Raw genomic sequence first — 27,869 nt, 5'->3', positions numbered from 1 at the left:
AGGGATATAACAGGAAAATGCATTTGTCCACCTCAACCTGGGTTCTTGTGGGATCAAAAAAATTTTGAGAATTTATAATCTTTCCTCGTTCAAACTTGGAGTCTGATATAATACTATTGTCTAAAAAACCCAAACTGAGAAAAACAAATAAAAAGAAGATTCTGGCTGGTAATATCTTTAAATCACCCGGCAGAAGCAAACATAAACGTGATTTATACAGATATATGCTAACTAAGGCCTATGAGAATCCTAAGACATAAAGTATTCCCTACCCCCACTCAACCCGCCAAAACTGAGGCTCACAATCCCAAACTATAAAAAGCACAAATAAACAAGCCACTCCAGAAAATGTCAGCACATACAATAAACAGCAAGATTAGATGCCTGAGAATTGCAGATTACAGAATGCACAGCACAAAGACTGAACCCTAACCATGGACTTTGGTTGGTTAAAAAAAAATTAAATAAGGGCAATACGAGCTTGATAATAACTCGGGAAAGAGAGAGACAGAGACAAAAACATGGAAGAACCTTCAATGCCAATCTGAAGCCAATCTGAAAAGGCTACATACTACATGATTCCAACTACTTAATATTCTGGAAAAGGTAAAACTATGGAAGCAGTAAAAAAATCAGTGGTTGCCAGAGGCCTGAGAGGAGAGAGTGAGGGATGAATAGGTAGAGTATAGGAAATCTTTAGGGCAGTGACACTATTATATAATATGATACTGTGATGGTAGATACATGTCATTATACGTTTGTCAAAAGCCATAGAATGTACAACACCAAGAGTGAAGCCTAATGTAAACTACGGATTTTAGTAAATAATAATGTACTGGCTCACCTACTGTAATAAATCTAACACACCAACTGCAAGACGTCAATAGGTGACTCTGGGGGTGAGGGAGAACATATGGGAACTCTGTACTTTCCACTCAATTTTTCTGTAAACCTAAAACTGCTCAAAAAAAAAATCTAACGATTAAAAAAACCCTTTGATCATTTAAAAAATTAAATTGTCTTTTGATTGCTGATTTTTAAAGAGTTCTACATGTATTCTGGGCTCAAGTCCTTTATCAGATTATATTACATATATATGGTTTGCAAATATTTTCTCCCCTTCCGTGGATCAACTTTTCACTTTCTTGACTGTGACAAAGTTGGATGAAGTCCTATTTACTTTTCCTTTTGTCACCTCTGTTTTTGGTGTCACATATAAGAAACAACTGCCTAATCCAGGGTCTTAAAGATTTATTCCTATATTTTCTTCTAACATGTTACAGTTTTAGCTATTACATTTAAGTCTATAAGTCATTTGGAGTTAATCTCTACGTGTGGTATCAAGGGTCAAACTTCATTCTGTTACAAGTGGATACCCATTTGTTAAAGAACAAACTACTGAAAAGATTATCCTTTCCCCCATTGAATTATCTTGGCATCCATGTAGAAAATCAACTGGCTATAAGTGTGAGGGCTTATTTCTGGACTCCCTTTTTTTCTTTGGTTGCACCACACAGTATGCGGAACTTCCCTGACCAGGGATCAAACCCATGCCCCTGCATTGGAAGCACAGAGTCTTAACCACTGGACCACCAAGGAAGTTCTATTTCTGGACTTTCAATTTTAGTCCATTGATCTTTTCGCCTACCCTTTTGCCGGGAAAACACCGGCTTGATTACTGAAAATTTTTAGTGAGCTCTGAAATAAAGAAGTGAGTCCTCCTACTTTGTTCTTTTTACAAGATTGTTTTGGCTATCCAGGGTCCCTTGAATTTCCACATGAATTTTAGGATCATCTTATCAATTTCTGCAAGAGAGGAAGGCAGAATTTTGACAGAGATAGCATTGAATCTGAGGATCATTTTGAGGAATACTGCCATCTTAACAATACTATCTTCTGGCCCAACAACATGGGATGTTGTTCCATATACTTAGCTTCTTTCAACAATGTTTTAAAGTCTTCAGTATACAGGGGCTTTCCTGGTGGCGCTAGTGGTTCAGAGTTCGCCTGCCGAAGCAGGGGACTCAAGTTCGTGCCCCGGTGCGGGAATATCCCACATGCCGCAGAGCGGCTGGGCCCGTGAGCCATGGCCGCTGAGGCTGCGCGTCCGGAGCCTGTGCTCCGCAACGGGAGAGGCCACAACAGTGAGAGGCCCGTGTACCGCAAAAGAAAAAAAAAATAAGTCTTCAGTATACAAACAAGTCTTGTACTTGTTTTAAAAAAATTATGCTGGGCTTCCGTGGTGGCGCTAGTGGTTGAGAGTCCACCTGCCGATGCAGGGTACTCGGGTTCACTCGGGTTCGTGCCCCAGTGCGGGAAGATCCCACATGCTGCGGAGCGGCTGGGCCCGTGAGCCATGGCCTCTGAGCCTGCGCGTCCGGAGCCTGTGCTCCGCAACGGGAGAGGCCACAACAGTGAGAGGCCCGTGTACCGCAAGAAAAAAAAAGAAAGTCTTCAGTATACAAACAAGTCTTGTACTTCTTTTAAAAATTTTACTCTGGGCTTCCCTGGTGGCGCAGTGGTTGAGAGTCTGCCTGCCGATGCGGGGTACACGGGTTCGTGCCCCGGTCCGGGAAGATACCACATGCCGCGGAGGAGCTGCCCCCGTGAGCCGTGGCTGCTGAGCTGGCGCGCCCGGAGCCTGTGCTCCGCAACGGGAGAGGCCACAACAGTGAGAGGCCCACGTACCACAAAAAAAAAAAAAATATTCTAAATATTTTATTCTTTTTGATGCTATTGTACATGGAATTGTTTCCTTAATTACATTTTTTGTACTCTTCATTGTTAGATGTATATAAATAAAAATGATTTTTGCATATTGATATTAGCATCATATATACAAGATCGTGATATATGCAATTAGAAATACTTACACATCTTCCTTTCCAATCTAGATGCCTTTTAACTATTTTCTTGCCTAACTGCTCTGGCTAAAACTTCCAGCACAATATTGAATAGAAGTGTCAAAAGCAGACATTCTTGTTTTGTCCCTGATCTTTGGGGAAAACCACTCAATCTTTCATCACTAAGTATTATGTCAGCCGTGGGTTTCCACAAATGCTCTTTATCAGGGTGAGGAAGTTTCCAGCTTATTCCTAGTTTGCTGAGTGTTTTTAACACGAAAGGGTGTAGGATCTAGTTAAATGCTTTTTCTGTCTCTTGTGACAAACATGTAGCTTTTGTCTTTTATTCTATGGCACAGCATTTACATATAACCTACACACATCCTTCTGTATACTTTAAATCACTTCAAGAATACTTATAATACCTAATACAATGTAAATGCTATAGAAATAGTTGTTGGAGGGGGCAAATTCACGTTTTGCTTTCTGGAACTTCCTGGAAACTTTTCCCCTGAAGATTTTCAATCCACAGTTGGAGGCGGAACCCATGGATACAGAGGGCAGACAGTACTCCTTTTTCTATACTGCTGGATTTGTTTTGCTGGATTTTGTTGAGGATTTTTGCATCCATATTTGTTACAGATATTGGTCTGTACCTCTCTTTCTCTTGATATCTTAGTCTGGTTGTGGTTATCGGATAATAATGGCCTCACTGCATGAGTTTGGAAGGATTCCGTCCTCTTTTATTTTCTGGAAGACTTTGCGAGGGACTGGTGTAAATTCTTCTGTATATGTTTTGTACAATTGACCAGTGAAGCCATGTTGGTGTGGGCTTCTCTTTGTGGGAAGTTTTTAAATTACCTACTCGATCTCTACTAGTCATGGGTATATTCAATTTCTTTGTGAGTTAATTTCAGTAGTTTGTTTCATTCTAAGATTTGTCCATTTCATCTAAGTAAATCTAACATTTTGGTCTATGCTCATGGTATGCTCTTATAATCCTTTTTATTCCTGTAATATCAGTAGTCACGTCCTTTTATTCCTGATTTTAATAATTTGAGTATTCTTTTTTTCATGTTCAGTCTAACTAAAAGTTTATCAATTTTGTTGATCTTTAAAAACAAACTTTTATTACTTTTTGCTACTGATTTTGTATTCTCTATTTCATTTATTTGTACTCTAATCATTATTATCTCCTTCCTTCTGCTAGCTTTGGGTTTAGTTTGCTCTTCTTTCTAGTCTTTTAGGGCAGATGGTTAAGTTATTAATTTGAGACCTTTTTTTTTGGCCACACTGCGCAGCTTGCAGGGGGATCTTAGTTCTCCGACCAAGGATTGAACCTGGGCCACAGCAGTAAAAGCCCAGAATCTTAACCACTAGGCCACCAGGGAACTCCCAAGATCCTTCTCTTTTTAAGATTGACATTTTACAACCGTAAATTTCCCCTAAGTGCTGCTTTAGTTGCATCCGATAAATTTCAATATGTTGTGTTTTCATCATTCATCCCAATGTGTTTTCTAACTTCCCATTTTTTTTCTTTGATCAATTGCTTATTTTGAGGTGTTGTTTAATCTCCACGTATCTGTAACTTTCCCAAATTTCCTTCTGCTACTGATTTCTAATTTCATTCCACTGTGGCCAAAAAACATACTTTGTATGATTTCAATCCTTTTAAATTTATCAAAGTTTGTTTTATGGCCTAACATATGTCTGTCCTGGAGAACGATCCATGTGCATTTGAGAAGAATGTATATTCTGTTGCTCTTGGATATTCTATAAATGTCTGCTAGGTCTAGTTGGTTTATAGTACTGCTCAAGACTTCCATTTCCTTGTTGTCTAGTTGGTTTATCCACTACTGAAAGTGGGGTATTAAAGTCTCCAACTATTATATCTGAATTGTCTATTTCCCCCTTCAACGCTGCCAGCTCATGTATTTTGGGGCTCTTCTGTTCCTCAGATTGAGTAATCTCGATCGACTTCTTTAAGTTTGCTAATTCCTTCTTCTGCTAATTCAAATCTGATGCTGAGCCTCTTCAGTGAATTAATTTCAATTATTGTACTTTTTCACTCCGCAGTCTCTATTTGGTTCTTTTTTTCTATTTCTTTACTGCTATTGTCTACGTCTTGAGACATTTTTTCTCATACTTTTCTTTAGTTGCTTTAGTTCTTTGAATATAGTTAATCTTCATTATTTGCAGATTCTGTACTTATAAATTAGCCTACTTGATGAAATTTATTTTTAACCCCCAAATTCAATACTCACAGTGCTATCACAGTCATTCACGAACATGCATATAATGGCAAAAAATTTGAATCCTTTCTTGAGCATGTTCCCAGCTAAGGTCAAACAAGGTGTTGCTCTGCCTTTTTGTTTCAGTTCTCATACTGTAACAAGTATCTTTTTCATGTTCTATTTAGTGCCACTCTTTAATGTTTTTGTATTTTTCACTGGTGATTTCACTGTTTAGAATAGCCCCTAGTTGTAGTGCCAAAGTGCTGCCTAATTTCCTAAGTGCAAGAGACTGTGATGTGCCTTATGGAGAAAATACATGTGTTAATAAATAAGTTTCAGGGGGCTTCCCTGGTGGCGCAGTGATTGGGAGTCCACCTGCTGATGCAGGGGACACAGGTTCGTGCCCCGGTCTGGGAAGATCCCACATGCCGCGGAGCAGCTGGGCCTGTGAGCCATGGCTGCTGAGCCCGCGCATCTGGAGCCTGTGCTCCACAACGGGAGAGGCCACAACGGTGAGAGGCCTGCGTACGGCAAAAGTTTCATGCAGGCATGAGTTACACTGCTGTTGGCTATGAGTTCAATGTTAATAAATCAATAATGTAAATTAAATAAGGTATCTTTAAATGGAAGCGCACATAAAACAAGGTTATGTATTGATCAGTCGACAAAAATTATGTGACCAGAGGCTTGCAGGAACCTAACCTTGTATTTCCCCTAGGAGGAATGGATTCAGTATAAGCTAATGCAGTGTTTGCAGTGACTATATAGAACATAACTACCACAAATTGAGTGTATTTGCAACAACTGATTTAAAGTTCCTTTTCTAGTAAGTCCAGCACCTGGGCATCCTAAGTTTCTGTTGGCTGCCTTTTCCCCTGTGTATGGACTACCATATTTCTTTATAATGATAAGTGGATATTTTAAATAATATATTGTGGCAACTCTGGAAATCAGAATCTTTCACCTCTTTGGGGTTTATTATTGTTACTGTTTGTTTAGTGACTTTCTTGGAATAATTCTGTAAAGCCTGTATTCTTTGTCATGTGTGGCCACTACAGTCTGCTTGGTTAGCTTAATTCAAGATGTTGAATATGTTGCTTAAATGCCTTGAACAAGCAAGTCTCTCTGCTTTTGCCAAGCAGCTGTGTGTGTGTGTTGGGGAATCCTTTCAATATTTCAGCAGGCAGTTTAAAGCTCTAACCTGCCCTTCATTCCCTACTTGTGTGAAGCCTCAAGGTAACCAAGAGGTGAGGGATTAGAGCCTTCTCAGGTCATTCCTTGGCAGACATACAGCACTATACATTTGTGTTACCTGCCAGAGTACTAGGAATATATCAGAGGTTTTCTAAGTCCTCTATGGACATCTTATATCCCAGTTTTTCTTTTTAATTTTTTTGTCAGTCTTGTTAAGCCCAACCGCTAATTCCTCCTCAGACAACTGTCAAGTTAAACAATTACCAATCATTATTTTTGATAAATGCCCCGGGACAGAACTTTTGGTAGAGTGAGCTCTGAGTCAAATAAAGACAAATCCTGAGAACACAGCTTTTCAGAAAGTTGCCAGGTAGGTCAAATAGTGACAATTCTGTGGGGATGGGCTTTTGCAGAGTTCCAAAACCATTCTGCTTCCTCGGGTGGCTGCTAGGCTGCTGGTTTTCAAGGTTACTGTGAAGCTAGGGAGAGGGAAATGAGAAGTAGAGCAAGTTAAAATGCCACCAAGCTCACTGTTCTGAAATTCATGTGTTTTTCTTGAATAAAACTTCCAGGATTATGGTAAGCCTTTAGTTAATTTCCAGAGTTCTACAAAGTTAATGCCCTCCACTCTCTGGTTTCAAATGCTGATAACTTGGAACTCAATTTCCAGCACAGACCTTTCCCCAAGCCTCACACTGTGTGAATACTGTCTGCTGTTGCTCTCCTTTGTGTCTTTTCACCTCTGTATTCCCAGTGCCTAACACAGTCTCCAGTGAATATATATTAAATGACTGGAAGGCATGACTGTATTATTTCTTACAATAACATCTGAATCCAATATTATCTCAAAATAAAATGCCTAATTTCATTTAAAAAAGAAAAAAGATCACCTCAGCTATTGCAGAGAATGAATTTTGGGGACAAGAACAGATGCAATTAGAAGGCTTTCATAATAATCAGTGAATTAAACAGCAATGGTATGACAGGTAGCCAACTGGCATAAGAGAAGGTGGGTAGAGATGGCTTATTTGTCTTCTTAAGTTATCTTCATGCTTAGGCTAACCAAGGTAAACTAGTATTCTGGCCAGTGCCATTACTGGAATATTTTAACATTTATCTTTCTCTAGAACTATGGTTTTCAATCTAGTATTTTCCTGATCAGTTCCAGGGTATAATGCAAATAATTTGTTTCTAATAATGGATTTTAAAAAACAAGCTGGTAAATGGTTTTTTCAAAAAGGAATCAAAGTGGAAGTTATCCACATAATATTTCTCTCACTTGCATCCCTGAGTAGGAGAAAGGGTGGAGTCAGTTAGCAAGCCTCCATTTCATGTAACCCTGGGTCTACTTTTGAGAGAATCATCCCTGTTAGGTTCATAGACATCACCTGGAAAAAAGGTTGTGCTTCTAAAAACCAAGTTTCTCTTAAACTGCAGCAATACCACAGACCAACACTATGCTATTGAGTGGTCACTTGTATGTTTCCTAAAGATATAAATGATCACTGATGCTTCTAGTTAAATCCTATGACTCTGAGTATCTGAGAGAAGCCTGAACTGTCCTACTGAATTCTTGAAAATGACTGTGTCTGACTAACTCTCCATGATGACCCCTCCAATATAATCACATATCAACCAAAATACCCATACATAACCCATGAAAGTAACAGCAGAGATGAGATCCAAATATATACTAAGTTTTAGGAAGATGTCTCTTCAAAGCTATTTAAAAGAACTCCGCTTTCGGAGATAAAATATTTAAATAGGCAAATCTTCCACTTCTTCATAAAGGCTTCTACCTTTAGTGTATTTTCTGAAAGTACATCTCATTCACGATATGACCATAAGGATACATAAAGTAATATTATCGATTTTCATTTTAATTATACACTTTATTATTCCTTGTTCAGGATCCATCTTAATGTTCTTATTTAAGGTACATCTGGGGACTTCCCTGGTGGTGCATTGATTAAGAATCCGCCTGCCAATGCAGGGGACACGGGTTTGAGCTCTGGTCTGGTAAGATCCCGCATGCCGCGGAGCAACTAAGCCTGTGCACCACAACTACTGAAGCCTGCAGGCCTAGAGCCCTTGCTCTGCAACAAGAGAAGCCACCGCAATGAGAAGCCCGTGCACCGCAATAAACAGTAGTAGCCCCCTTTCGCCGCAACTAGAGGAAGCCCGCGCGTAGCAACGAAGACCCGACACAGCCAAAAATAAATACATAAATAAAAATGTAAAAAAAAGGTACATCTGGAATCTCTATGCTGTTGTCTACTGTTTCTTCTACTCCCAAACTGGATTCCTAATGGGTCCTGTTTAAGTGTCTTTGCTCTGTTTATCATTTATATACCTAGTGACTGTGTCAATTCCCAACAGTGTTAGACTGGTGAGTAAATCGGGTCCTGTTTATCTTTTCCTTTCCTCATCAAGAGAAGAAGCAAGCCTTGTAACCACATCAGACACTGAAGATGCAGTTCATTCAGGGATCAAGGCTGAAATGAACCACTTCTGTATCTGTGCCAAGAACTCTGCAGACCGATTTCTTGCTCTTCATAATAATAGAAGTGCTTCATGTTTAAAACATCATTATCCTTTATACTATATGTGGGAAACTTGACCTTTGCAAAGATTTCCTCTTTCAGTAATAAAAAATATACACATAGGAAACATCCACTTGCGACACTAGGCCATGGCCAAGTCTGTAACTTTCCTTAAAATCCTTTCATATGTAGGGACTTCTCTGGCGGTCAGTGGTTAAAGACTCCACACTCCCAATGCAGGGGGCCCGGGATCGATCCCTGGTCGGGAAACTAGATCCTGCATGCCGCAACTAGGAGCTGGCACACTGCAGCTGGGGATCCCACACACCACAATAAAGATCCCTCGCGCAGCAACAAAGATCGCCTGTGCCACGGCTAAGACCTGGTGCAGCCAAATGAATGAATAAATAAATATTTTTTTAAAAATCCTTTCATATGTAAAGTGAATAACAGTGTCATCTCATCCAATTCTAAATAAGGTATTTACAACCTAGAACTTGAGGATTCCATGGAGTTCTAAATTTGGGGTTCTGAATTCTGGCTTTCAAGCTGACCCCATCAATTAATCTTAATTGTACGTGTTTGGCTAAATCTTCCCCAGCAGAGGTTTCCTATTACACACACCCATTATTGTGATACCCACAGGTGCCAAAATATAAGTACTTTTATTCCCAGTTGTTACTCAAGTTAATTTGACTCTTCTCCTGAACTCAGCTGAAGTAGATGGCAAATGTTGTGTATATCTTTGCTGCCTTAGAACATGTGCTGATTTTAAACTCCAATTAATGAACATCTAGTGATTCACTGGTCCTTTCCCAAAGCAAATTTTTAAAGATTTCTTTAATTCTGCTCTCACTTGCTAAAGAAAGCATTGCTGGATAAGAGACTAATTATGATGGTACCAGTGTTCCTTTCAAAATAATTTTATGATGTGTGCCCAATGTTGTCACATTGACATATTTAACAAATGAATCCCAATCATTATAAAAATATTTTAAGTTGCACCTATACATAAATGTATAACTATGAATGGAATGAAAATACCACCAAAATGTTTCCTGTTAGAACATGAATCATCAGTGTTTACCAACTAGAAGTAAGCTGTACAGTGTAAAGAGAGCTGGCCAGGGAGCCAGGAGATCTGTGTTCTAGCATGGGCTTGGACTTAATAATTAGCTTAATGAAGGTAGGGCCTTGGAAACATTACCTCTTGGCCTCAGTCTCACCATTGGTAAATCATGGAAGGTTAGACTAAATGGTATTTAATGGTTTTAATACACTAGGAAATCTGAATCTTGCATAGCAAAGGTCAGCAAACATTTTTTGTAAACACCCAGACAGAAAATATTTTCAGCTTTGCGGGCCAGATGGTCTTGGTTACAGCTATTCAGCTCCGCCATAGTAGAGCAAGACCAGTCATAAAAAATAAACAAATAGGCGTGACTGTGTTCCAGTAGAACTTTATTCACGAAAACAAGTAGCTGGGTGGATTTGATCCACAGACCACAGTAAATCAGATCACATTTCCAATAACCCAGTTCCTTGCATTCTCCACAAATTTGTTGAAAGGAATTAATTCTATAACTTCAGGAAGAAATCCTGTTTTCTTGATTTGTTATTAATAAACCAGGAAAGATCCTGTACAAAGCATCCCATATCCTCCCTGTTCTCCCATACCCCCCTCTTCTTTGCCATTCTTGTCAGTAGCAGAGCACCCCCATTCTTCCAGTCTCCCAGGTCTTATGGAGCCTCTTAAAGGGATCTCTGCACATTATCCCTTATTTTTGTCCTGTCAGCAAGTCCCATCCTTTCTCCTCTTGCTAACTCCAATCTCTTCTCCTAAATCTAATATATACTCTTTCTGTCTATGCTTCCTAAAACACTGTTTCAGTCATTTCACTTCCTATCTTCAAAACCTTCCTAATTTCTACTGCATTGAATCTAAGTTCAAATGCAGTGGAGTTTCCAAGGCCTTACTTTTCCCTATGCAACAGGTCTTATTTCTCATAAGACCTAAACATCCACTCTCTGCCCCAGGCAAGGTGTTCCCTAGTGGTTCCCTACAAAGTCCATATTCATTTCTGTGCCTTTACTACCACAGTCAGTTATCCCCAAACCATTCTTTCTACCCACCCAAACCCCACCATTATTTCAAGGTCCAACTCAAGGATCAATTTTTATAAAGCCTTATACGCCAGTCCACAAAGATATTCTCTACCTCTACACTTCTACAGAATTCAGAGGCACTATCGTATGGCTTAGTACTTATCTTCCTATTACTGTTTCTGGCAACCAAACTAGGCCATGTACACCCTTACGTATTTGCCAATGCTTAATACAATGCTAAAAACAAAACAGGTTTTAAATAAACAAAGGTTGAGAGAGAGAGGAATCAAATCCAAGGTCTAGCATTTTTGCTTCTCCTGAATTCTTTTGGCATATATCAGGTGCTGAGAATAACCATTACTCCATCTTATTCTGATTAAGCTTCCCAAACACATGATATTGCAGCTGTTATTAGAGGTAAGCAGTCTCCCATCTCCTTACCCCTCCCAATATTGCAAACAAATAAATTTACAGGCTTATATATAGTCCCTACTATGTGGCTACGTATTTGTCTAGGATGTAGAGATACAGCAATGGACAAACTTATGTCCCTGTCCTTACAATGTTTTCAATCTAGTGGGAGGAAACAGAGAATAAGCAAATATTATGTCCAGAAATAGTGGTATGTACTATAAATAAAAACAGGTAGGTAAGGGGGCAGAGAGTGACGGGGGCCATTTTAGATGGATTTGTATATATTTATAATAATTGACAGGAGATATTAAAGAAAAGCAAGACTGAGTAGGGGGAGATAGGGTATTATTTTAGGTGGGACAGTGAGGAAGGACTCTCTGATATGGCAATATTAAGGAGAGTTGTGAATGATGTAAGGGAATGAGCTATCCAAACTATCTTGTGGCAGGGCATTCCAGGGAGTGATCTAACGCAAAACTCTAAGGTAGGAATATGTTTGGCTTGTTCAAAAAACAGTAGAGACAAGAGGGCTGGAGAGGAGTGAACATTAAGCTGTACAAGATATAGTCAGAGGGCTTCCCCGGTGGTGCAGTGGCTGAGAGTCTGCCTGCTGATGCAGGTGACACGGGTTCGTGCCCCAATCCGGGAAGATCCCACATGCCGTGGAGCAGCTGGGCCCGTGAGCCATGGCCGCTGAGCCTGCGCGTCCAGAGCCTGTGCTCCACAATGGGAGAGGCCGCAACAGTGAGAGGCCCACATAGCGCCAAAAAAAAAAAAAAAACAAAAGTGATATAGTCAGAGATGGTTAGACAAGTAGCCAGGGGCCACAGCACACAGAATATAAAGACTTCTGGATTTATTCTGAGAAAGACAGAAAGCTATTGAGTGGTTCTGATCAAGGAAGTGACATGGCCTGATTTAAGTTTTAGAGATTATTCTGGCTACTTTGGGGAAAAATAAAATGTAGAAGGCAAGAGTGAAAGCAAGTACACCAGTTCAAAGGCTTCTAGATTCAGCTTTGTATCTCCAATGCCTAAGACAGCATATGACATACAGACACTTAGGTATATACCACCTAGAATAGTATTTATCATCCTATATCTTTAATATAATATTAGTGGTAGTACACCAAACTCAGGTTTGAATCTCAGCTTATCTACTTTAAGTTTTACAACCATGAACATATTACTTAATCTGAGCCTCACTTCCTTACCAAAATGGAGCTACCTAAGAATTGTGAGAACTAAATGTGACAGTGTATACATAGCATTTAGCATAGTGCCTAATACATGGTAAAAGCTCAAAAAAGTGGTAGCTGGTTATTCTCTACCCACCTCCTCCCCCTCCAACAATGAGAATATAGTTGGCTGTGAACTGACTTCATTTATATTTATTCTTATTCTTATATTAATTTTTATTTCTTAACTATTGTCTTTTTTTAAAATGAATTTTTATTGGAACATAGTTGTTTTACAATTGACTTCATTTAGAGGAAAGCTCATAAAAACAAAACAAAGCCCTAATACCAGGAATATCAGGAGCTTAGTTATGGACATGTTAAGTTTAAGATGCCATTAGCCATGCAAGTCGAGATGGTGATTAGGCAGCTGAATATATGAGTCTGGAGCTCAGAGGAGAGGACTGAGCTGGAGATAAAACATCTGGGATTCAGGCCATAATTGGCATTTAAGACCATGAGCCTAAATGAGATCACCAAGGGAATATGTGTAAATAGAAAAGAGAGGACACAAAAAGAGTCCTAGAGTAATATAACATTCAATCATCAGAGGGAGGAGGAGGAAGAGCAAGTAGAATGAGAAAGATCAATCAGCCAGGTAGATAGAAAACCAACAGAGTATAGTACCCTAGAAGCCAAGTGGAAAAATCTGTTAAAAATTTAAAAGACAGAGTTAATAAGTCAGATGGAGTAAGGTGAAAACTGGGAAGTCATCGTTGGATTTTTTTCTTCCAGTTGTATTGAGATAATATTGACATACAGCACAGTATAAGTTTAAGGTGTACAGCATAATGATTTGACTTACATACATCTTGAGGCCATTATCACAATAAGTTTAGTGAGCATCCATCATCTAGTACAGACACAAAATTAAAGAGATAGAAAAAAAAACTTTGTTCTTGTGATGGGAACTCTTAGGCTTGACTCTTTTAACAACTTTCATATGTAACACAGAGCAGTGTTAACTATATTTATCATGTTGTACATTACAATCCCGGTACTTACTTATTAACTAGAAGTTTGTACTTTCTGACTGCTTTCATCCAACTCCCCTTCACTCCACTCCTCACCTCTGGTAACCACAAATCTGATCTCTTTTTCTATGACATTGTTTGCTTTTGAAGTATAATTGACCTACAACAGTATGTTAGTTCCTGTTTCACAACACAGTGATTCAATGTTTCTATACATTTCAAACTGATCACCACAATAAGTCTAGTTATGCTATGTCACTATACAAAGATATTACATAGTTATTGACTATATTCCCCATACTATATATTTCATACACATGACTCGTATATTTTGCAACTGGAAGTTTGTACCTCTTAATCTCACCCATCTATTTCTTTCCTCCTCCCTGCCCACTCTCCTCTGGCAAACACCTGTTTGTTCTCTGCATCTAGAACTCTGTTTCTATTTTAAGTTTGTTCACTTGTTTATTTAGCCTTCACATATAAATGAAATCATACAGTATTTGTCTTTCTCTGTCTGATTTATTTCACTTAGCATAATACCCTCTAGGTCCATCCATGGTGCAAAAGGCAAGATTTCATTCCTTTTTATGGCTGAGTAATATTCCACTGCATATATGTATATGTATATGTATATGTATACACACACAATGTGAGATATATATATATATATATATATATATATATATCACATCTTCTTTACCCATTCATCAACTTAGGCTGCTTCACATCTTGGCTACTGTAAATAATGCTGCTATGAACATAGAGGTGCATATATCTTTTCTAATAATGAGAGATATATATATATATATATATATATATATATATATATATATCACATCTTCTTTACCCATTCATCAACTTAGGCTGCTTCACATCTTGGCTACTGTAAATAATGCTGCTATGAACATAGAGGTGCATATATCTTTTCTAATAAGTGTTTTGGTTTTCTTCAGATAAATACCCAGGAGTAGAACTGCTGGATCGTATGGTAGTTCTATTTTTAGTTTTTTGAGGAACCTCCACACTGACTCCATAGTGGCTGTGCCAATTTACATTCCCACCACCATTCCCTTTTCTCCACATCCTCGCCAACACTTGTTATTTGTTGTCTTTGATAACAGCCATTCTGACAGCTGTGAGGTTATACCTCATTGTAGTTTTGATTCAAAGTTCCCTGATGGGGCTTCCCTGGTGGCGCAGTGGTTAAGAATCCACTGCCAATGCAGGGGACATGGGTTCGAGTCCTGGTCTGGGAAGATCCCACATGCCATGGAGCAACTAAGCCCATGCGCCACAACATCATTTACTGAAGAGGCTGCCTTTTCCCCACTGTATATTTTTGCCTCCTTTGTCATAGATTAATTGACCATATAAGTGTGGGTTAATTTCTGGGCTCTCTATTCTGCTCCATTGATTTAGGTGTCTTTTTTTGTGCCAGTACCACACTGTTTCGATTACTGTGGCTTTGTAGTATAGTCTGAAGTCAGGGAACATGATACCTCCAGCTTTGTTCTTCTTTCTCAAGATTGGTTTGGCTACTCAGGATCTTTCATGTTTCCATACAAATGTTAGAATTCTTTGTTCTAGTCCTATGAAAAGTGCCACTGGCATTTGATAGGGTTTGCACTTTATCTGTAGATTGCCTTGGGTATGGTCATTTTAACAATATTAATTCTTCCAATCCATGAACACAGTATATCTTTCCCCCTGTTTGTGTCATCTTCAATTTCTTTCACTGGTATCTTACAGTTTTTGGAGTACAGGTATTTTCTTCCATAGTTAGATTTATTCCTAGGTACTTTACTCTTCGATGCGATTGTAAATGGGATTGTTTTCTTAATTTCTCTGATAGTTCATGTTAGTGTATAGAAGTGCAACAGATTTTGTATCCTGCAACTTTACCAAACTCATTGATGAGCTCTTCTAGTTTTTTTGTGGTGTCTTTAGGATTTTCTACATATAATATCATGTCATCAGCAAACAGTGACAGTTTTACTACTTCCTTTCTAATTTGGATTCTTTTTATTTCTTTTTCTTGTCTGACTGCCTTGGCTAGGACTTCCAATACTATGTTGAATAAAAGTGGTGAGAGCGAACATCCTTGTCTCGTCCGTGATCTTAGAGGAAATGCTTTCAGCTTTCCACCACTGAGTATGATGTTAGCTGTGGGCTTGTCAGATATGGCCCTTGTTATGTTGAGGTATGTTCCCTCTATACACACTTTTTTAGAGTTTTTATCATACATGGATGTTGAATTCTGCCAAAAGCTTTTTCTGCATCTATTAAGATAAAACATGTAATTTTTATTCTTCAATTTAATGTGGTGTGTCACACTGATTGATTTGTGAATACTGAACCATACGTGCATCCCTGGGATAAATCCCACTTGATCATGGTGCATGATACTTTTAATGTATTGTTGAATTCAGTTTGCTAATGTTTTGTTGGGAATTTTTACATGTATGTTCATCAGTGGTATTAGCCTGTAATTTTCTTTTTTTGTGCTGTCTTTATCTGATTTTACTATCAGGGTGATGCTGGCCTCATGTAATGAGTTTGAAGTATTCTTTCCTCTACAAGTTTTTGGAACAGTTTGAGAAGGATAGGTGTTAACTCTTCTCTAAATGTTTGGTAAATTCAACTGTGAAGCCATCTGGTCCTGGACTTTTGTTTGTTAGGAGTTTTTAAAATTACTGATTCAATTTCATTACTGGTAATTAGTCTGTTCATGTTTTCTATTTCTTCCTGTTTCAGTCTTAGGAGATGGTAAATTTCTAGGAATTTGTCCATTTTTTCCAGGTTGTCCATTTTATTGGCATATAGCTGTCTGTAGTAATTTTTTATGATCTTTTGTATTTCTCTGGTATCAGTTGTGACTTCTTTTCCATATCTGAATTTATTGATTTGGGCCCTCTTTTTTTCTTGATGAGTCTAGCTAAAAGTTATCAATTTTGTTTTTTTCCCAAAGAACCAGCTCATTGAAAGTTTCACTGATCTTTTCTATTGTTTTTTTAATCTCCATTTCATTTATTTATTTATTTTTATTTTGGTTGTGCAGGGTCTTAGTTGCTGCAGGTGGGCTCCTCAGTTTCAGCTCGTGGGCTTCTTAGCTGCAGCACATGAACTCTTAGTTGCGGCATGCATGTGGGATCTAGATCCCTGACCAGGGATCAAACCTGCATCCCCTGCATTGGAAGGCAGATTCTTAACTACTATGCCACCAGGGAAGTCCCTCATTTATTTCTCCTCTGATTCTTTACAATTTCTTCCCTACTACTCACTTTGGGTTTTGTTGGTTTTTGTTTTTGTTTTAGTTCCTTTAGGTGTAAGGTTAGGTTGTTTATTTGAGATTTTTCTTGTTTCCTGAGGATGTTATAAACCTCCCTCTTAGAACTACTTTTGCAGGTGGATTTAGTGATGTGGTGGACTGGCACAAGTCAATGCCATATTAGAATACGTTCAAGGAGAAAAATGTTAAACAGTAAATTCAGACGATGGTTCAAGAAATTACACTGAAAGGGCAGGAGAGAAATGGGGTGGTAGCTGGAAGAAGAAGTCTTTCTCTTTTAAAAATGGAAGAAATAACAGCATAAATGCTGATGAGATAGTGACAGCAGAGGGGGAAATTGATAAATGCAGTAGAGAAAGGGAAAACTGCTGCAGCACTATACTTAAGGGGGCAAGCGCAGACGGGATCTGATACTGAAGTCAAGGGGATTGTTGGCCTTAGCAGGGGAAAACAGATATAGTTTATCCTTAGTAACAGAAGAGAAGGTGTAAATGCAATAAATGCAGGTAGGTGAATAGATGTCATGGAAATTCTCTTCCAACTGTCCCAGTTTCCTCAGAGAAATAGGAAGAAAGTTCATCAGTGGAGACAGAGATGGGACAGAAGGTATTGTAGTATAGGTTTAAAGAAAAAGGAAAAAGCATGAAATAGTAATCTAAGGGAGTAGGAGAGTGAATGAACTCAAGAAACACAGTGTGACTGAATTAAAGTAAAATCAGTTGCCAGGTTATTCTCCACCTAAGTTTGGCCCCACTGGTGCAGGTAAAGATACAAAACAGGTGGAGATGAAGGGATAATGAGGATACAGGTTAGTCAAAGAAGTACAATTAAGGGAGAGACCAGCAGAGGAATCGAGGGTGTATGCAAAGGAGTGCTAATAATGATTGACTATGGAAAAGCAGAGTAAGGAGAGTGAAAAGCTGATCAGACTGATAGACTGTTGGTCCTGGTGGAGTCTGAATATTAAAGGGAGTGAAGTGGAAAGGTGGAGAGTTTCATTTGGAGAGTAAGATATTTACAGCTGAAATTGTCATAAAAGGTTAAGAATTACTATAGCATAGAACCAGATCCTTGGGATTCCTACATTTAATAAGAAAGTTCAGTGTAAAGGTAAAATGAGAATCTATATGTAAGACCTGAATGGCAGGTAAGAGAATTAAAGGTAGATGATGGAATATAGCCTTGGAATTCCTCATTTTCTCTGTATAATTTATCAAAAACTCTTAGAGAAAACTAATTCCAACTTTTCTAAGGAAAACAATGATTCAGGTTAAAAAAGAGAAACCCTGTTTGTCTGCTTAATCATTGTTCAAAATGTACTCATGGCTTCTAAAGTCCTACACCTTTCTGCTTACAGAGTTAAATATATAAACTAACTTAAATAAAGTTAACTGCCATTCTCTTTAGTTTATCTCTTGATACCAGTATTAATAATTTCCACATTTCCCAGAGAGAAATCATTAGTTTAAGAAGAAAAAGCAACTTTCATATTTAAAGATTTCAAAGCAAACCATCACCCAAATATATAAACATTCATCTGCATATTCTTTAATTATCTACTTTTCAAATCCACCTACAAGACATAACTTTATATCCAAGCTGTTGAACAGTTAAATATACAATTAAAATGGTACTTTTCATAGCCTGAAAAAAAATGAGTCTTGGGAATTTCAGCCTGGCATACAACAATTATTAAAATCTATTAAATTCATAGTTAGTGTGAATAACAACAGCAGTTATTTGCTTTACTTACCTCCTTAATAGCATCTTCATTAGGAAGAATGGAACATAAGCACGTCATATAAGCTTGCTGAAAAGATGACACATTTGAAATTTCTTTAGATTCTGCACATAGTTTTGATAAAGCAGTAGCCTGGGGGATGCAGTTAGATTTCAACAAATGTTTTATTCGCATTTGCAGAAAGAAAGGTCCTTCTTGTGCAATCAATTTATTGACTAGAAAAAAGGAAAAATAAAACAGTTTGATAACATACCACATTAACATGTCAAGGTTGTAAAGATGAAAGTTTGATATCTTCTGTTGTTGCTTGTTTTTAGTGGACAAAAAGTCAGCTGATATAACTGGAAGTTTATTCTGATCTCAGTACTCATCTAACAGAGCAAAGAGCAAAATAAATTAATGTTGCTAATTATTCCCACATTACTTAGTAGTTTTATTTTGAACACCATACCTTTTAAAAAAGCTACTACTAACATTTCATCAAAATTCATTCTTTCACCTTCTCCTCCCTCACTTTCTTATAAGGATAGTAAGGAACAATGAAATGAACTATAAACTTAAGTACAAGGCAAAAAGGCAAGTATCCTGTGTAATATTAACAACTACCACTTGTACACTTATGAGATACCAAGCTTTAAGCTGACTGTTTTTATATACCTCTCATTTATTCTTCACACCACCACCAAGGCAAGTATTGTTATCCCCAGTTTAAGGTTAGGAAAATTAATACTCAGAGAAATTAGGTAACTTGCCAAGGATTCCAAAGCCAGTGGTGGTCTTTCCTCTAAACCAGGCATTTCTCAAAGTGTGTTCCACCGACCAAAAGACCTGAGAGATAGTCCTAGAAAAAAAAAGGATTCCTTGGTCAAATCTCTGAACAGTCCTGCAATGAAGAAAACTGTTCACTTTTATTTAACCCAAGGTTTCCCAAACTGATTTGACCAGAGAACCCTTTTACACATATCATTAGCACAACGTAAAATCTACGTTCCTGGTTCAGTACACACTTTGGAAAATGCTGCTCTGAGCAGTACTCAATATTAAGCACCTGAACATAGATTTGTACAGTGTTCTGGACAAGCCCTCGATTTACAAATAGTAAATACTTAACAAGTGTGTGGCATCGTTACACAGTATTATTTAAAGAACAGAGGTGGGAATATACATGTCAAGATGAGTGGCAAGCAAACAAACTGCTTTAGGTGGTTCACCTAAAATGGTGTTCCTTAAACTCAAAAGTGCCTTCTGAACCACCAGGGGAATTGTAGTAGAATGCAGATGCTAATTCAGTAGGTCTGGGATGGGACCTGAGACTGTGCTTTTCTAATAAGCCTCTCAGGTAATAGCCATGCTACTAGGTCTACAGGCCACATGTGGAATAGAAATCATTAATATTAATGATAAACCACCAGGACGGTGGGGAGGGGAAGGAGAGACCACTGGCCCAATCTTAACTACATATCAGAATCAACTGTAGAGATTTAAAAATTCTCTTTTGTAAAAAAATGGGTAACACCATATACGCAAATGACACAAAATTCAAAAGGCACACCAAAAGGTATACAGTTAAAAGTTGTCTCCCTCCTACTCTGACTCGAGTCCCCTAGTCTCTCTTCCCAAGAAACAATAATCATTTCCAATTTTTTGTTTACCCTTCCAGAAACATTCTTAGTACAGAAGACATACTTCTTTTCCCACTTACTATATCATACAGGTCATTCTATCACATCACTGTACATTGAGAGCTACCTCAATACTTTTAACAAATAAGTATTGTTCCACTGTAGGGATATAATTAATTTAACCAATCCCCTCCTGATACACTTGCAAGTTGTTTCCAATCTTTGACAACTGTCAATAATGCTACAATCTACAGTCCTGTACAAAGGCCATTTCACACATGCACGACTGTTATCTATAGCAAAAATTCCAAGAAGTGAAATTACTGCCAAATTAATCTCCAGAGATTGTATCAATTTATACTCCCAGCACTTATAGGTGGAAGGTGCCTGTTTCCTGTGGCACTTCAAAAAGGTCTGTATTCCAGACCTCCAACCCTGGAGATTTTGATTTAGCAGGTAGTGCCTGGACCTTGGGGGTGTGTGTGTGTGTTTTGGTTTTAAATTCCATAGATACTCTAATACACAGTCAAGGTCAAAAGGCATGGACAGAAAATAGATCATTTGCATTTGGACTTTTCTCTATTTTAGTCCCACAAGCACTAAATCCCACAAAATGAACTCACAATCATATCTCAAAAAGCTCCTTGTTCCTTACTTATTTTCAGTAATGGTATTCTCTCAATCATAAAGAAATGAAATTTTGGCATAATCCTTCCTTGCCAACTCCTTTCCTAAGGAAATCAACTTAGTTACTGTGTCCTAGCAATTCTTTTTAAAATTCTCTCCAACCTAGTTCCTCCATATTATTTCCTGCCACATCTGTCCTCTACATCCTAAACTGCCTAATATCAGATTATGCTCTATTCATCTGCTCTACCAACTTGTATGCATTTTCACAAATCTCACACCTGAAAACAGGCACGTTATCTATACAAGCCACTCCCTTCTAAATTCCCACAGCATTTTACTTCTTTTGCCACACTTAGCTTTCTCTTTAAGTACAATAATAAATGATTAGAGTGTATGAAGGTTAAGATCTCAGGTTGTGGAATCACAAAACTGAGGCTGAATCATGACTCTCACATATACTAGCTGTGAAGCCCTTGGAAATTAGTAGACCTGTCTGAGCCTCAAGTTTCTTCATCTATGAAAAGGTTAGTAATATCTACCCCAAAGAGATGAAAGAGTCATAAATGAAATACCGGAATGCAAGTAAGACACAAAGCACAGGGCCAGGCAGAGTAAATGCTCAATACTACTTGCTATTATTTGTCCCTGATATCCCCCTTATTACACTGTCAGCAATTTGTGTACAAATACCATGCCTTGTTAACTTTTGTATTCCCTACAGCGCTAAGCACAATGCTTTATATATTACAGATGTTTAATAAAACCATGTATTTAGCAACCAATGGTTATCACTTTAATCAATCAAAAACTTTTAGATATCTCCTCATCTGGGCCCAGATCCTGCCTCCACAGTTTTAACTACACAGCCTTGGGCATGTGTCATCTCTTGCCTGTTTAACGGATTACAGGAGATAGAAAGCACTAACACTGTGCCCATCACACAGCAGGCAATCTATAAATCGTAGCTATTATTTCTATGAGGTAAAACTATTTTACTCAACATATTACAGCCACAGTTAAACCACTATATCAATTTTTAACACACAGATCAGACTTGCATTTTAAAAATCATTTTAAGTTATGTTAAAATCAATACTTAACTGTATTTTTAAAAAGGAAATCCATCCATACATTTCAATATTTAAAATGACACAATGAAGTGTACACTAAGATGTCTCACTCCCAACTGTGATCCCTTCTGTATATTATTTTTTCTAAACATTTTAATACAAAAAAAAATGTTTAATCATATACCCTCTCCTCCATCTAGGTTCAACAATTGAACTGTTTTGCCATATTTCTTTATCTAGCTTTTCTTTTTCTCAGTCACTTAAAAGTAAGGTGCAAACATCATGACAGTTTACCTCATATATACTTCAACATGTAAAAAATGGTAACATTTTAGGTCCAGCTAAAAATTTTGTTTTCTTTAACAGAAGAGAGTGTTTTTGTTTTTACTGAAGGCTCAGGTGGCACATGACAATTCATAAAATGGCTTCAGAGGTAGGTGGTAGAAGGGAAAAAATGAACTGGGGTGGGAAAGAAAAACCACCAGGAAGAAGTAAGAGCTGGCTGGTTCCTTTGCAGCTTGATTTAGGGGAGGAAGTTAGTACCTCTGAACAATTAGGATGGATCTCTTCCTTCAATCCTTGGTAGGGGAGAGAAAAAAAAGAACAAAAGGCTGCTGCTTTGGCCCTCCTGAGTCTCAAGAAAAATGGGGAAAAGCCAGTGCCTTGATGTCATGAATTAAGGGGGGGAAGGAGGGTGCTGGGTAGGGCACAGGTCAGCTGGAAAAACTGGCAGATACCAGATGGTAGCTCTGGGTTTCCTCTAGTTGGAACCACTCTAGTACAGTGGAAGGGGGGTCTCCAAGGTTGATGGGCCTGAGGTCTTTAGGGCTGTGGGCTGCTGCCATCACCATTGGAACCAGGGGTGGTTTGTGGGCACTGGGGCTCAAGTCAGGAACCATCAGTGGGGCTGGGCTTGGTCTTGCCAGCCCTATGTTTTGTGGTAGGCTGCTGGGGTGACCTGAGGTAGAAAGGTGTTTGACACCTGGGTGGGAGGACCTGCTCATTTCCCTGCTGATTATGCCAGGCAGAAGTGTCAACAACTGGCACTTATTACGTACTTCAGTAATAACTGTTTTTTGGTGGGGACGGGGTTACAAAATTCAAGAATTTGTGGCAGGAAAAATAAAATTCTTATACACTTTTTTTTTTAATTCAAAAAACTAAACCAAAAAGCATTTACTGAGTTACTTGGGAGGCTAAACATTTTGTACTTTTATGCTTCTGATTACTATGTTATTGAAAAAAGGCAATTAATGAAATGATAGTCACTGCTTTCTAGCATCAAATATGTTGATATCTGGGCTGCAAGGGCAATGGAGCTATAAAGGAGGCTTTCTAAATCTGCTGACCTGAAATTAGTAAGGGCCAGTTGCAGAAGTAAGCAGGCAACAGGCTGCCCACCACTTATACTGTGGTTCTCAGAAAAATTCCTTACATATGTAGGTAACCTATACCCATTCAGAGTTTACAGATAGTGGGTACTTAACTTAATCTTTATTGAATATATAGGATACCACGGAATATTAGGTAAACAGTGCTTCTCCCCATTTCTTGATTTTTTCTATGTGAAAAGAAATTGAGTACTGTTAACTCCTGGGGTGGGAGGGATATATTTGATTAGTACGTTGGGGAAAATAAATTGGGGACATTTAATGCAACTCCATCTTTTCCCTCTGGGGCTTGGGCCTATCTACAAAGGTCACGCATTCTTCACTCCTGGAGCCTTATCTGGACTGGGACCTGCCTAATTCTGGGATCCTTTTGCAACTATTTGGCCCTGTCCTCTAACAACTTTTAATAATAATAAGGGCAATAATTTAGCCTCCACCTGCCTATATTTACAAAAGGATGCCATTTACTGGGAACCTAAACAGAAAACAATAAATAGCAATCTATTTTCTATTTAACAGCTATTCTCCTTATTCATTTTTTTTCTTGTCCGTGTAACTGATAAGCAGTAGAATTATCAGAGGAAAGGGACCAAGAGAAAATCTAAACACTCTTATTATCAATCTTCTGACTATACAGAAAAACCCAAACAGCATGTATACAATAGGTGATCAAACTTGGTGAATGAATAAGCTAACTGTAATATTTTAAGATATCAACATTCAAAAGGCCTGTTCTGAGACCTGAACTAAAGATCTATAAAAAATGGGACTTCCCTGGTGGCGCAGTGGTTAAGAATCCACCTGCCAATGCAGGGGACACGAGTTCGAGCCCTGGTCCGGGAAGATCCCACATGCCGTGGAGCAACTAAGCCCGTGCACTACAACTACTGAGCCTGTGCTCTAGAGCTCGTGAGCCACAACTGCTGAGCCTCCGTGCCACAACTACTGAAGCCCGCATGCCTAGAGCCTGTGCTCTGCAACAAGAGAAGCCACCACAATGAGAAGCCCATGCACCGTAAAGAAGAGTAGCCCCTGCTCACCGCAACTAGAGAAAGCCTGCGTGCAGCAACAAAGATCCAATGCAGCCAAAAATAAATTAAAAAAATTTTTTTTAATAAAATAAAATTTTTTTAAAATCTATCTAAAGTGTAAATAAAAACTGTTCTGAAACTCATTCTTATCCCAGAAACATACTTAACAGAATGTGATCCTTTTTAACTTTCCACTAACTTAAAGCAAATGAAATCATAATTGTTGGACATATAAAATGAGATATTTTGTGTGTCTAAAATGCAAATGTCAACTATGTCAGCTCAAACCCATAAATCTTCTGGACTTAAACTGACAACTTTGTAAGAATTTTCTTTCTTTGCATATCCTATAAAAACGCTAAATTCCAATGTTTCATAAATTTAAAATAAGTAATTTTTTTCATAATCCTCAGCTGTAGTAACCAGTAAACAAAATATCATTATAAGCAAAGCTCTACTATATACCAAGGACTGGAAGCAGATTATTAATTTCTATCTCAGGAACTCGGCATAAACATTGTCAGTCAATGCAACATTTAAAAACAAGTATAAAGGGATACTTTTAAAACACTACATAAATATTCAAGAATCCTTAAGCAAAACATTAAGTGCTAATGGTTAGTTTTTACTATTCAAAGGATAAGAGAACGATTGGTTATAGATACACAGGTGAAATTCACAAAATTTTAACACAGAAAAAAATTTTAATTCTCTTAGAACTAAATCCTCCTTCAATAGTCAGTATAGTTTTAAGCTTACCTTCTTCTGTTTCTACTGGCTGTTGAGACAGAATTTTAAGAAGAACAGGGTTTTTCCACACCCCCTCCTTGGTAACATGAACCAGTATTTGTAGGTTATTATTCCCAAATTCCAATAATGCATCATGTGACTCCTTAAAAAAAAGAAGAAAAAAAAAGCATATCCATAAAACAGGCAATATAAAAAGTCATTTTGCCCTTTCAATATATCTGAATGTCTATGAAAAGACCTATATCTTGGATTTCCTAAAAATAAATAAGCAGAAAAAAAACTATCCTCAAAGTTTTGTGAAATTCTGTTGCTGCTTTTTAAAAAATGAAACTAGGGCATTTTCACTAAGTTAAAGAGTACCTTTAAAATGTTTTCCTGAATTCTCCTAGGTAAAATGATCACAATTCAATTTCCATCCTTGAATTACTCAATTATTTTAAGGCCACTGGCACAGATTTCTTTTAAAAAGATTCTGCAGTATTCACACAGGCAACCTATTCCTTCTAACAGAAGTATGACTTAATGACATCTATTGTTATATATCTTTTTAATTGTTTAAATTCCTCTATCAAAGGACTTTTAAAATGATAGATGGCTCCAGGGACTTCCCTGGCGGTCCAGCAGTTGGGACTCTGTGCTTCCAATGCAGGGGGCGCGGGTTCAATCCCTGGTGGGGGAACTGTGATCTCACATGCTGCGCAGCCAAAAAATTTTAAAAGTACACAGAAAAATGATAGATGGCTCTAGCTAAAAGTCATGGAAATGCAAGTTATTAGCTGTCATTCTATCTCCTCAGAAAACAAACAAAATATAATTGCCAATAGTTTATTCTTTAAAATACTTATATACACAAAGGGTGGGGAGGTAAGAGGTCAGAAATTTAACTTGACATAAATAATTAAGCATATATCTCACTGTCTTTTATTACTAGTGAGGATTATTGGTTGTTTCCATATTCTAAAATTTTAACTTGTTTTCCCTTATTTTAGACTGCTGAAATTCTCAAGGAACATAAGCTTTCACTGGTAGCAGTACTTCTTTGGAAAATAAAATATAGGTTAAAAATGTTCATAGACCTAAGACTATAATCTTATATTCACTTAAATAAAATATAAAGTTTGCTTTTTTCCCCTTAATTTTCATGTCAGAACGACAGGGTTTTAATACACACACACATGCACCATATACTGAGTTATCTTCTGCTAAGAAAGGTTTTAAAACTGACACAGAAAGTGATATTTCCAAATAACAGTTAACTAACAGCAATATTTAAATGCTATAATTTTCCTTTAATGGCTTGAAATGGCTTGACCTGTCCTCAGGCTTCTTTTTCCTTAACTTAGGACAACAGGCATTTACTTTGCAGTGAAGATGAAGATTCTATGTCAGAATGTGCTGTGTCTGGTTAACATATTTGTAACACCTAACAGCCCTATACCATTACACTTTAGCAGAACACTGTCACCCCCATGATACATAGCAACTAAAATAAAAAGCCACTGTTTGGGTTAAAAACAAAAACAATTTTCTAATTTTTCATCTGTTCAAAATACAGTTTATTCTGAGTAAGAATGATGTGTAATCCTTTATTACATATATATACACATACACATATATATATTATAGCAAAGTTACTTTTAAAAAATAACATTAGGTGGTCCAGTGGTTAGGACTCTGCGTTTCCACTGCAGGGGGCATGGCTTCAACCCCTGGTCAGGGAAGTAAGATCCCACAAGCCTCACAGTGCAGCCAATGAATGAATAAATGAATGAATGAATGAAGAGAGAAGAAGGAAGGAATGAAGGAAGGGAGGGAGGCAGGGAGGCAGGCACTTTAAAAAAATAACATTAGAGTCCTTAAAAACTATGGTGGAATTTTAAAAGTAATTTAAAAACTTAGATTTGTTTCTTTTTTAAGGTAAAACTATCCGCATCTTGAAATCTACAATACAGAAATACTAGCACAAGACGTTCACTCTACCACTGTTTACAATAAACAGCAAAGAGATTTGGCCAAATAATTTATGGTGCAACCACATAACAGAATCCCAGGCAGTCATCAAGGGAGAACTACATATGCAATCCTAGATACATGTCCATGTTAAAATCATTAAGTTAAAAAAAGTTGCAAAAAAACAGGATCTCATTTTTCTTTATTTAAAATTTCATTTCAGAACGTATTTTTATATCCATAATGAAAAGGTCTGGAAGGGTTACACAACTATAAACAGTGGTTGAGAATGCTCTCTGTGGCCTGCTCTTGTAAAACTATTCTCTTACCAAAAGTATCCTCAAAACTACCTGCTGCCTTATCCATTTATCACCTAAAATAAGAAAACCTCAAGGTTTTATGTCTCAGATTTCTACAGGGACCATGTCTTATATTTATCTGTACCTCTACTGCATTTATTAAACACATATTCAGAAATGTGAATATATATATCCTAAATGTCTGATAAATACCGGGCAAAGTTACACAGGTCGGAGGGAAGGCAAACATTTTATTCAGGCATACAATCTAAGAAAAGAATGAAGAAATATGAGAGTATTCTCTCTTCAAAGGATACTACTACTAATAATAGTAACAGCCTTAATAAGAATAAGTACACTTGCCCTTCTAGAATGTCGTATGCCAGGACAAAACTACTGGCAGGCAGAATGACAAAATCAATATGCTCTGTATGAAAGATGATTTTAACAGCAGCTGTATGAATATGTGAAGAGTTAGGACATTACAGGGATTAAATCAGGCCAAGAGCATGACAAAGAATTCTTCTCCTCAAACAGAAAATCTAAAG

General features: G+C 37.7%; 1 protein-coding gene across 1 annotated transcript in view; it reads right to left on the bottom strand.

The window, feature by feature from the left end:
• Positions 1 to 27,869, bottom strand: part of RLF (RLF zinc finger) — a 78,716-nt gene that overhangs the window by 18,700 nt on the left and 32,147 nt on the right. Inside the window, exons 4-5 of the mRNA XM_024738770.1 lie at positions 25,082 to 25,214; positions 18,591 to 18,793 (exon numbers count right to left, since the gene is read on the bottom strand). Of these exons, the coding sequence (XP_024594538.1) occupies positions 18,591 to 18,793; positions 25,082 to 25,214 (336 nt within the window). The remainder of the gene's footprint in view (positions 1 to 18,590; positions 18,794 to 25,081; positions 25,215 to 27,869) is intronic.

The sequence above is a fragment of the Neophocaena asiaeorientalis genome, unplaced genomic scaffold (genome assembly GCF_003031525.2).
Source record: "Neophocaena asiaeorientalis asiaeorientalis breed wild unplaced genomic scaffold, Neophocaena_asiaeorientalis_V1.1 scaffold106, whole genome shotgun sequence".
Lineage (NCBI taxonomy): Eukaryota > Metazoa > Chordata > Mammalia > Artiodactyla > Phocoenidae > Neophocaena > Neophocaena asiaeorientalis.
Note: the sequence above shows the minus strand (reverse complement) of the source record. Positions and strands in the feature narration are given on the sequence as shown.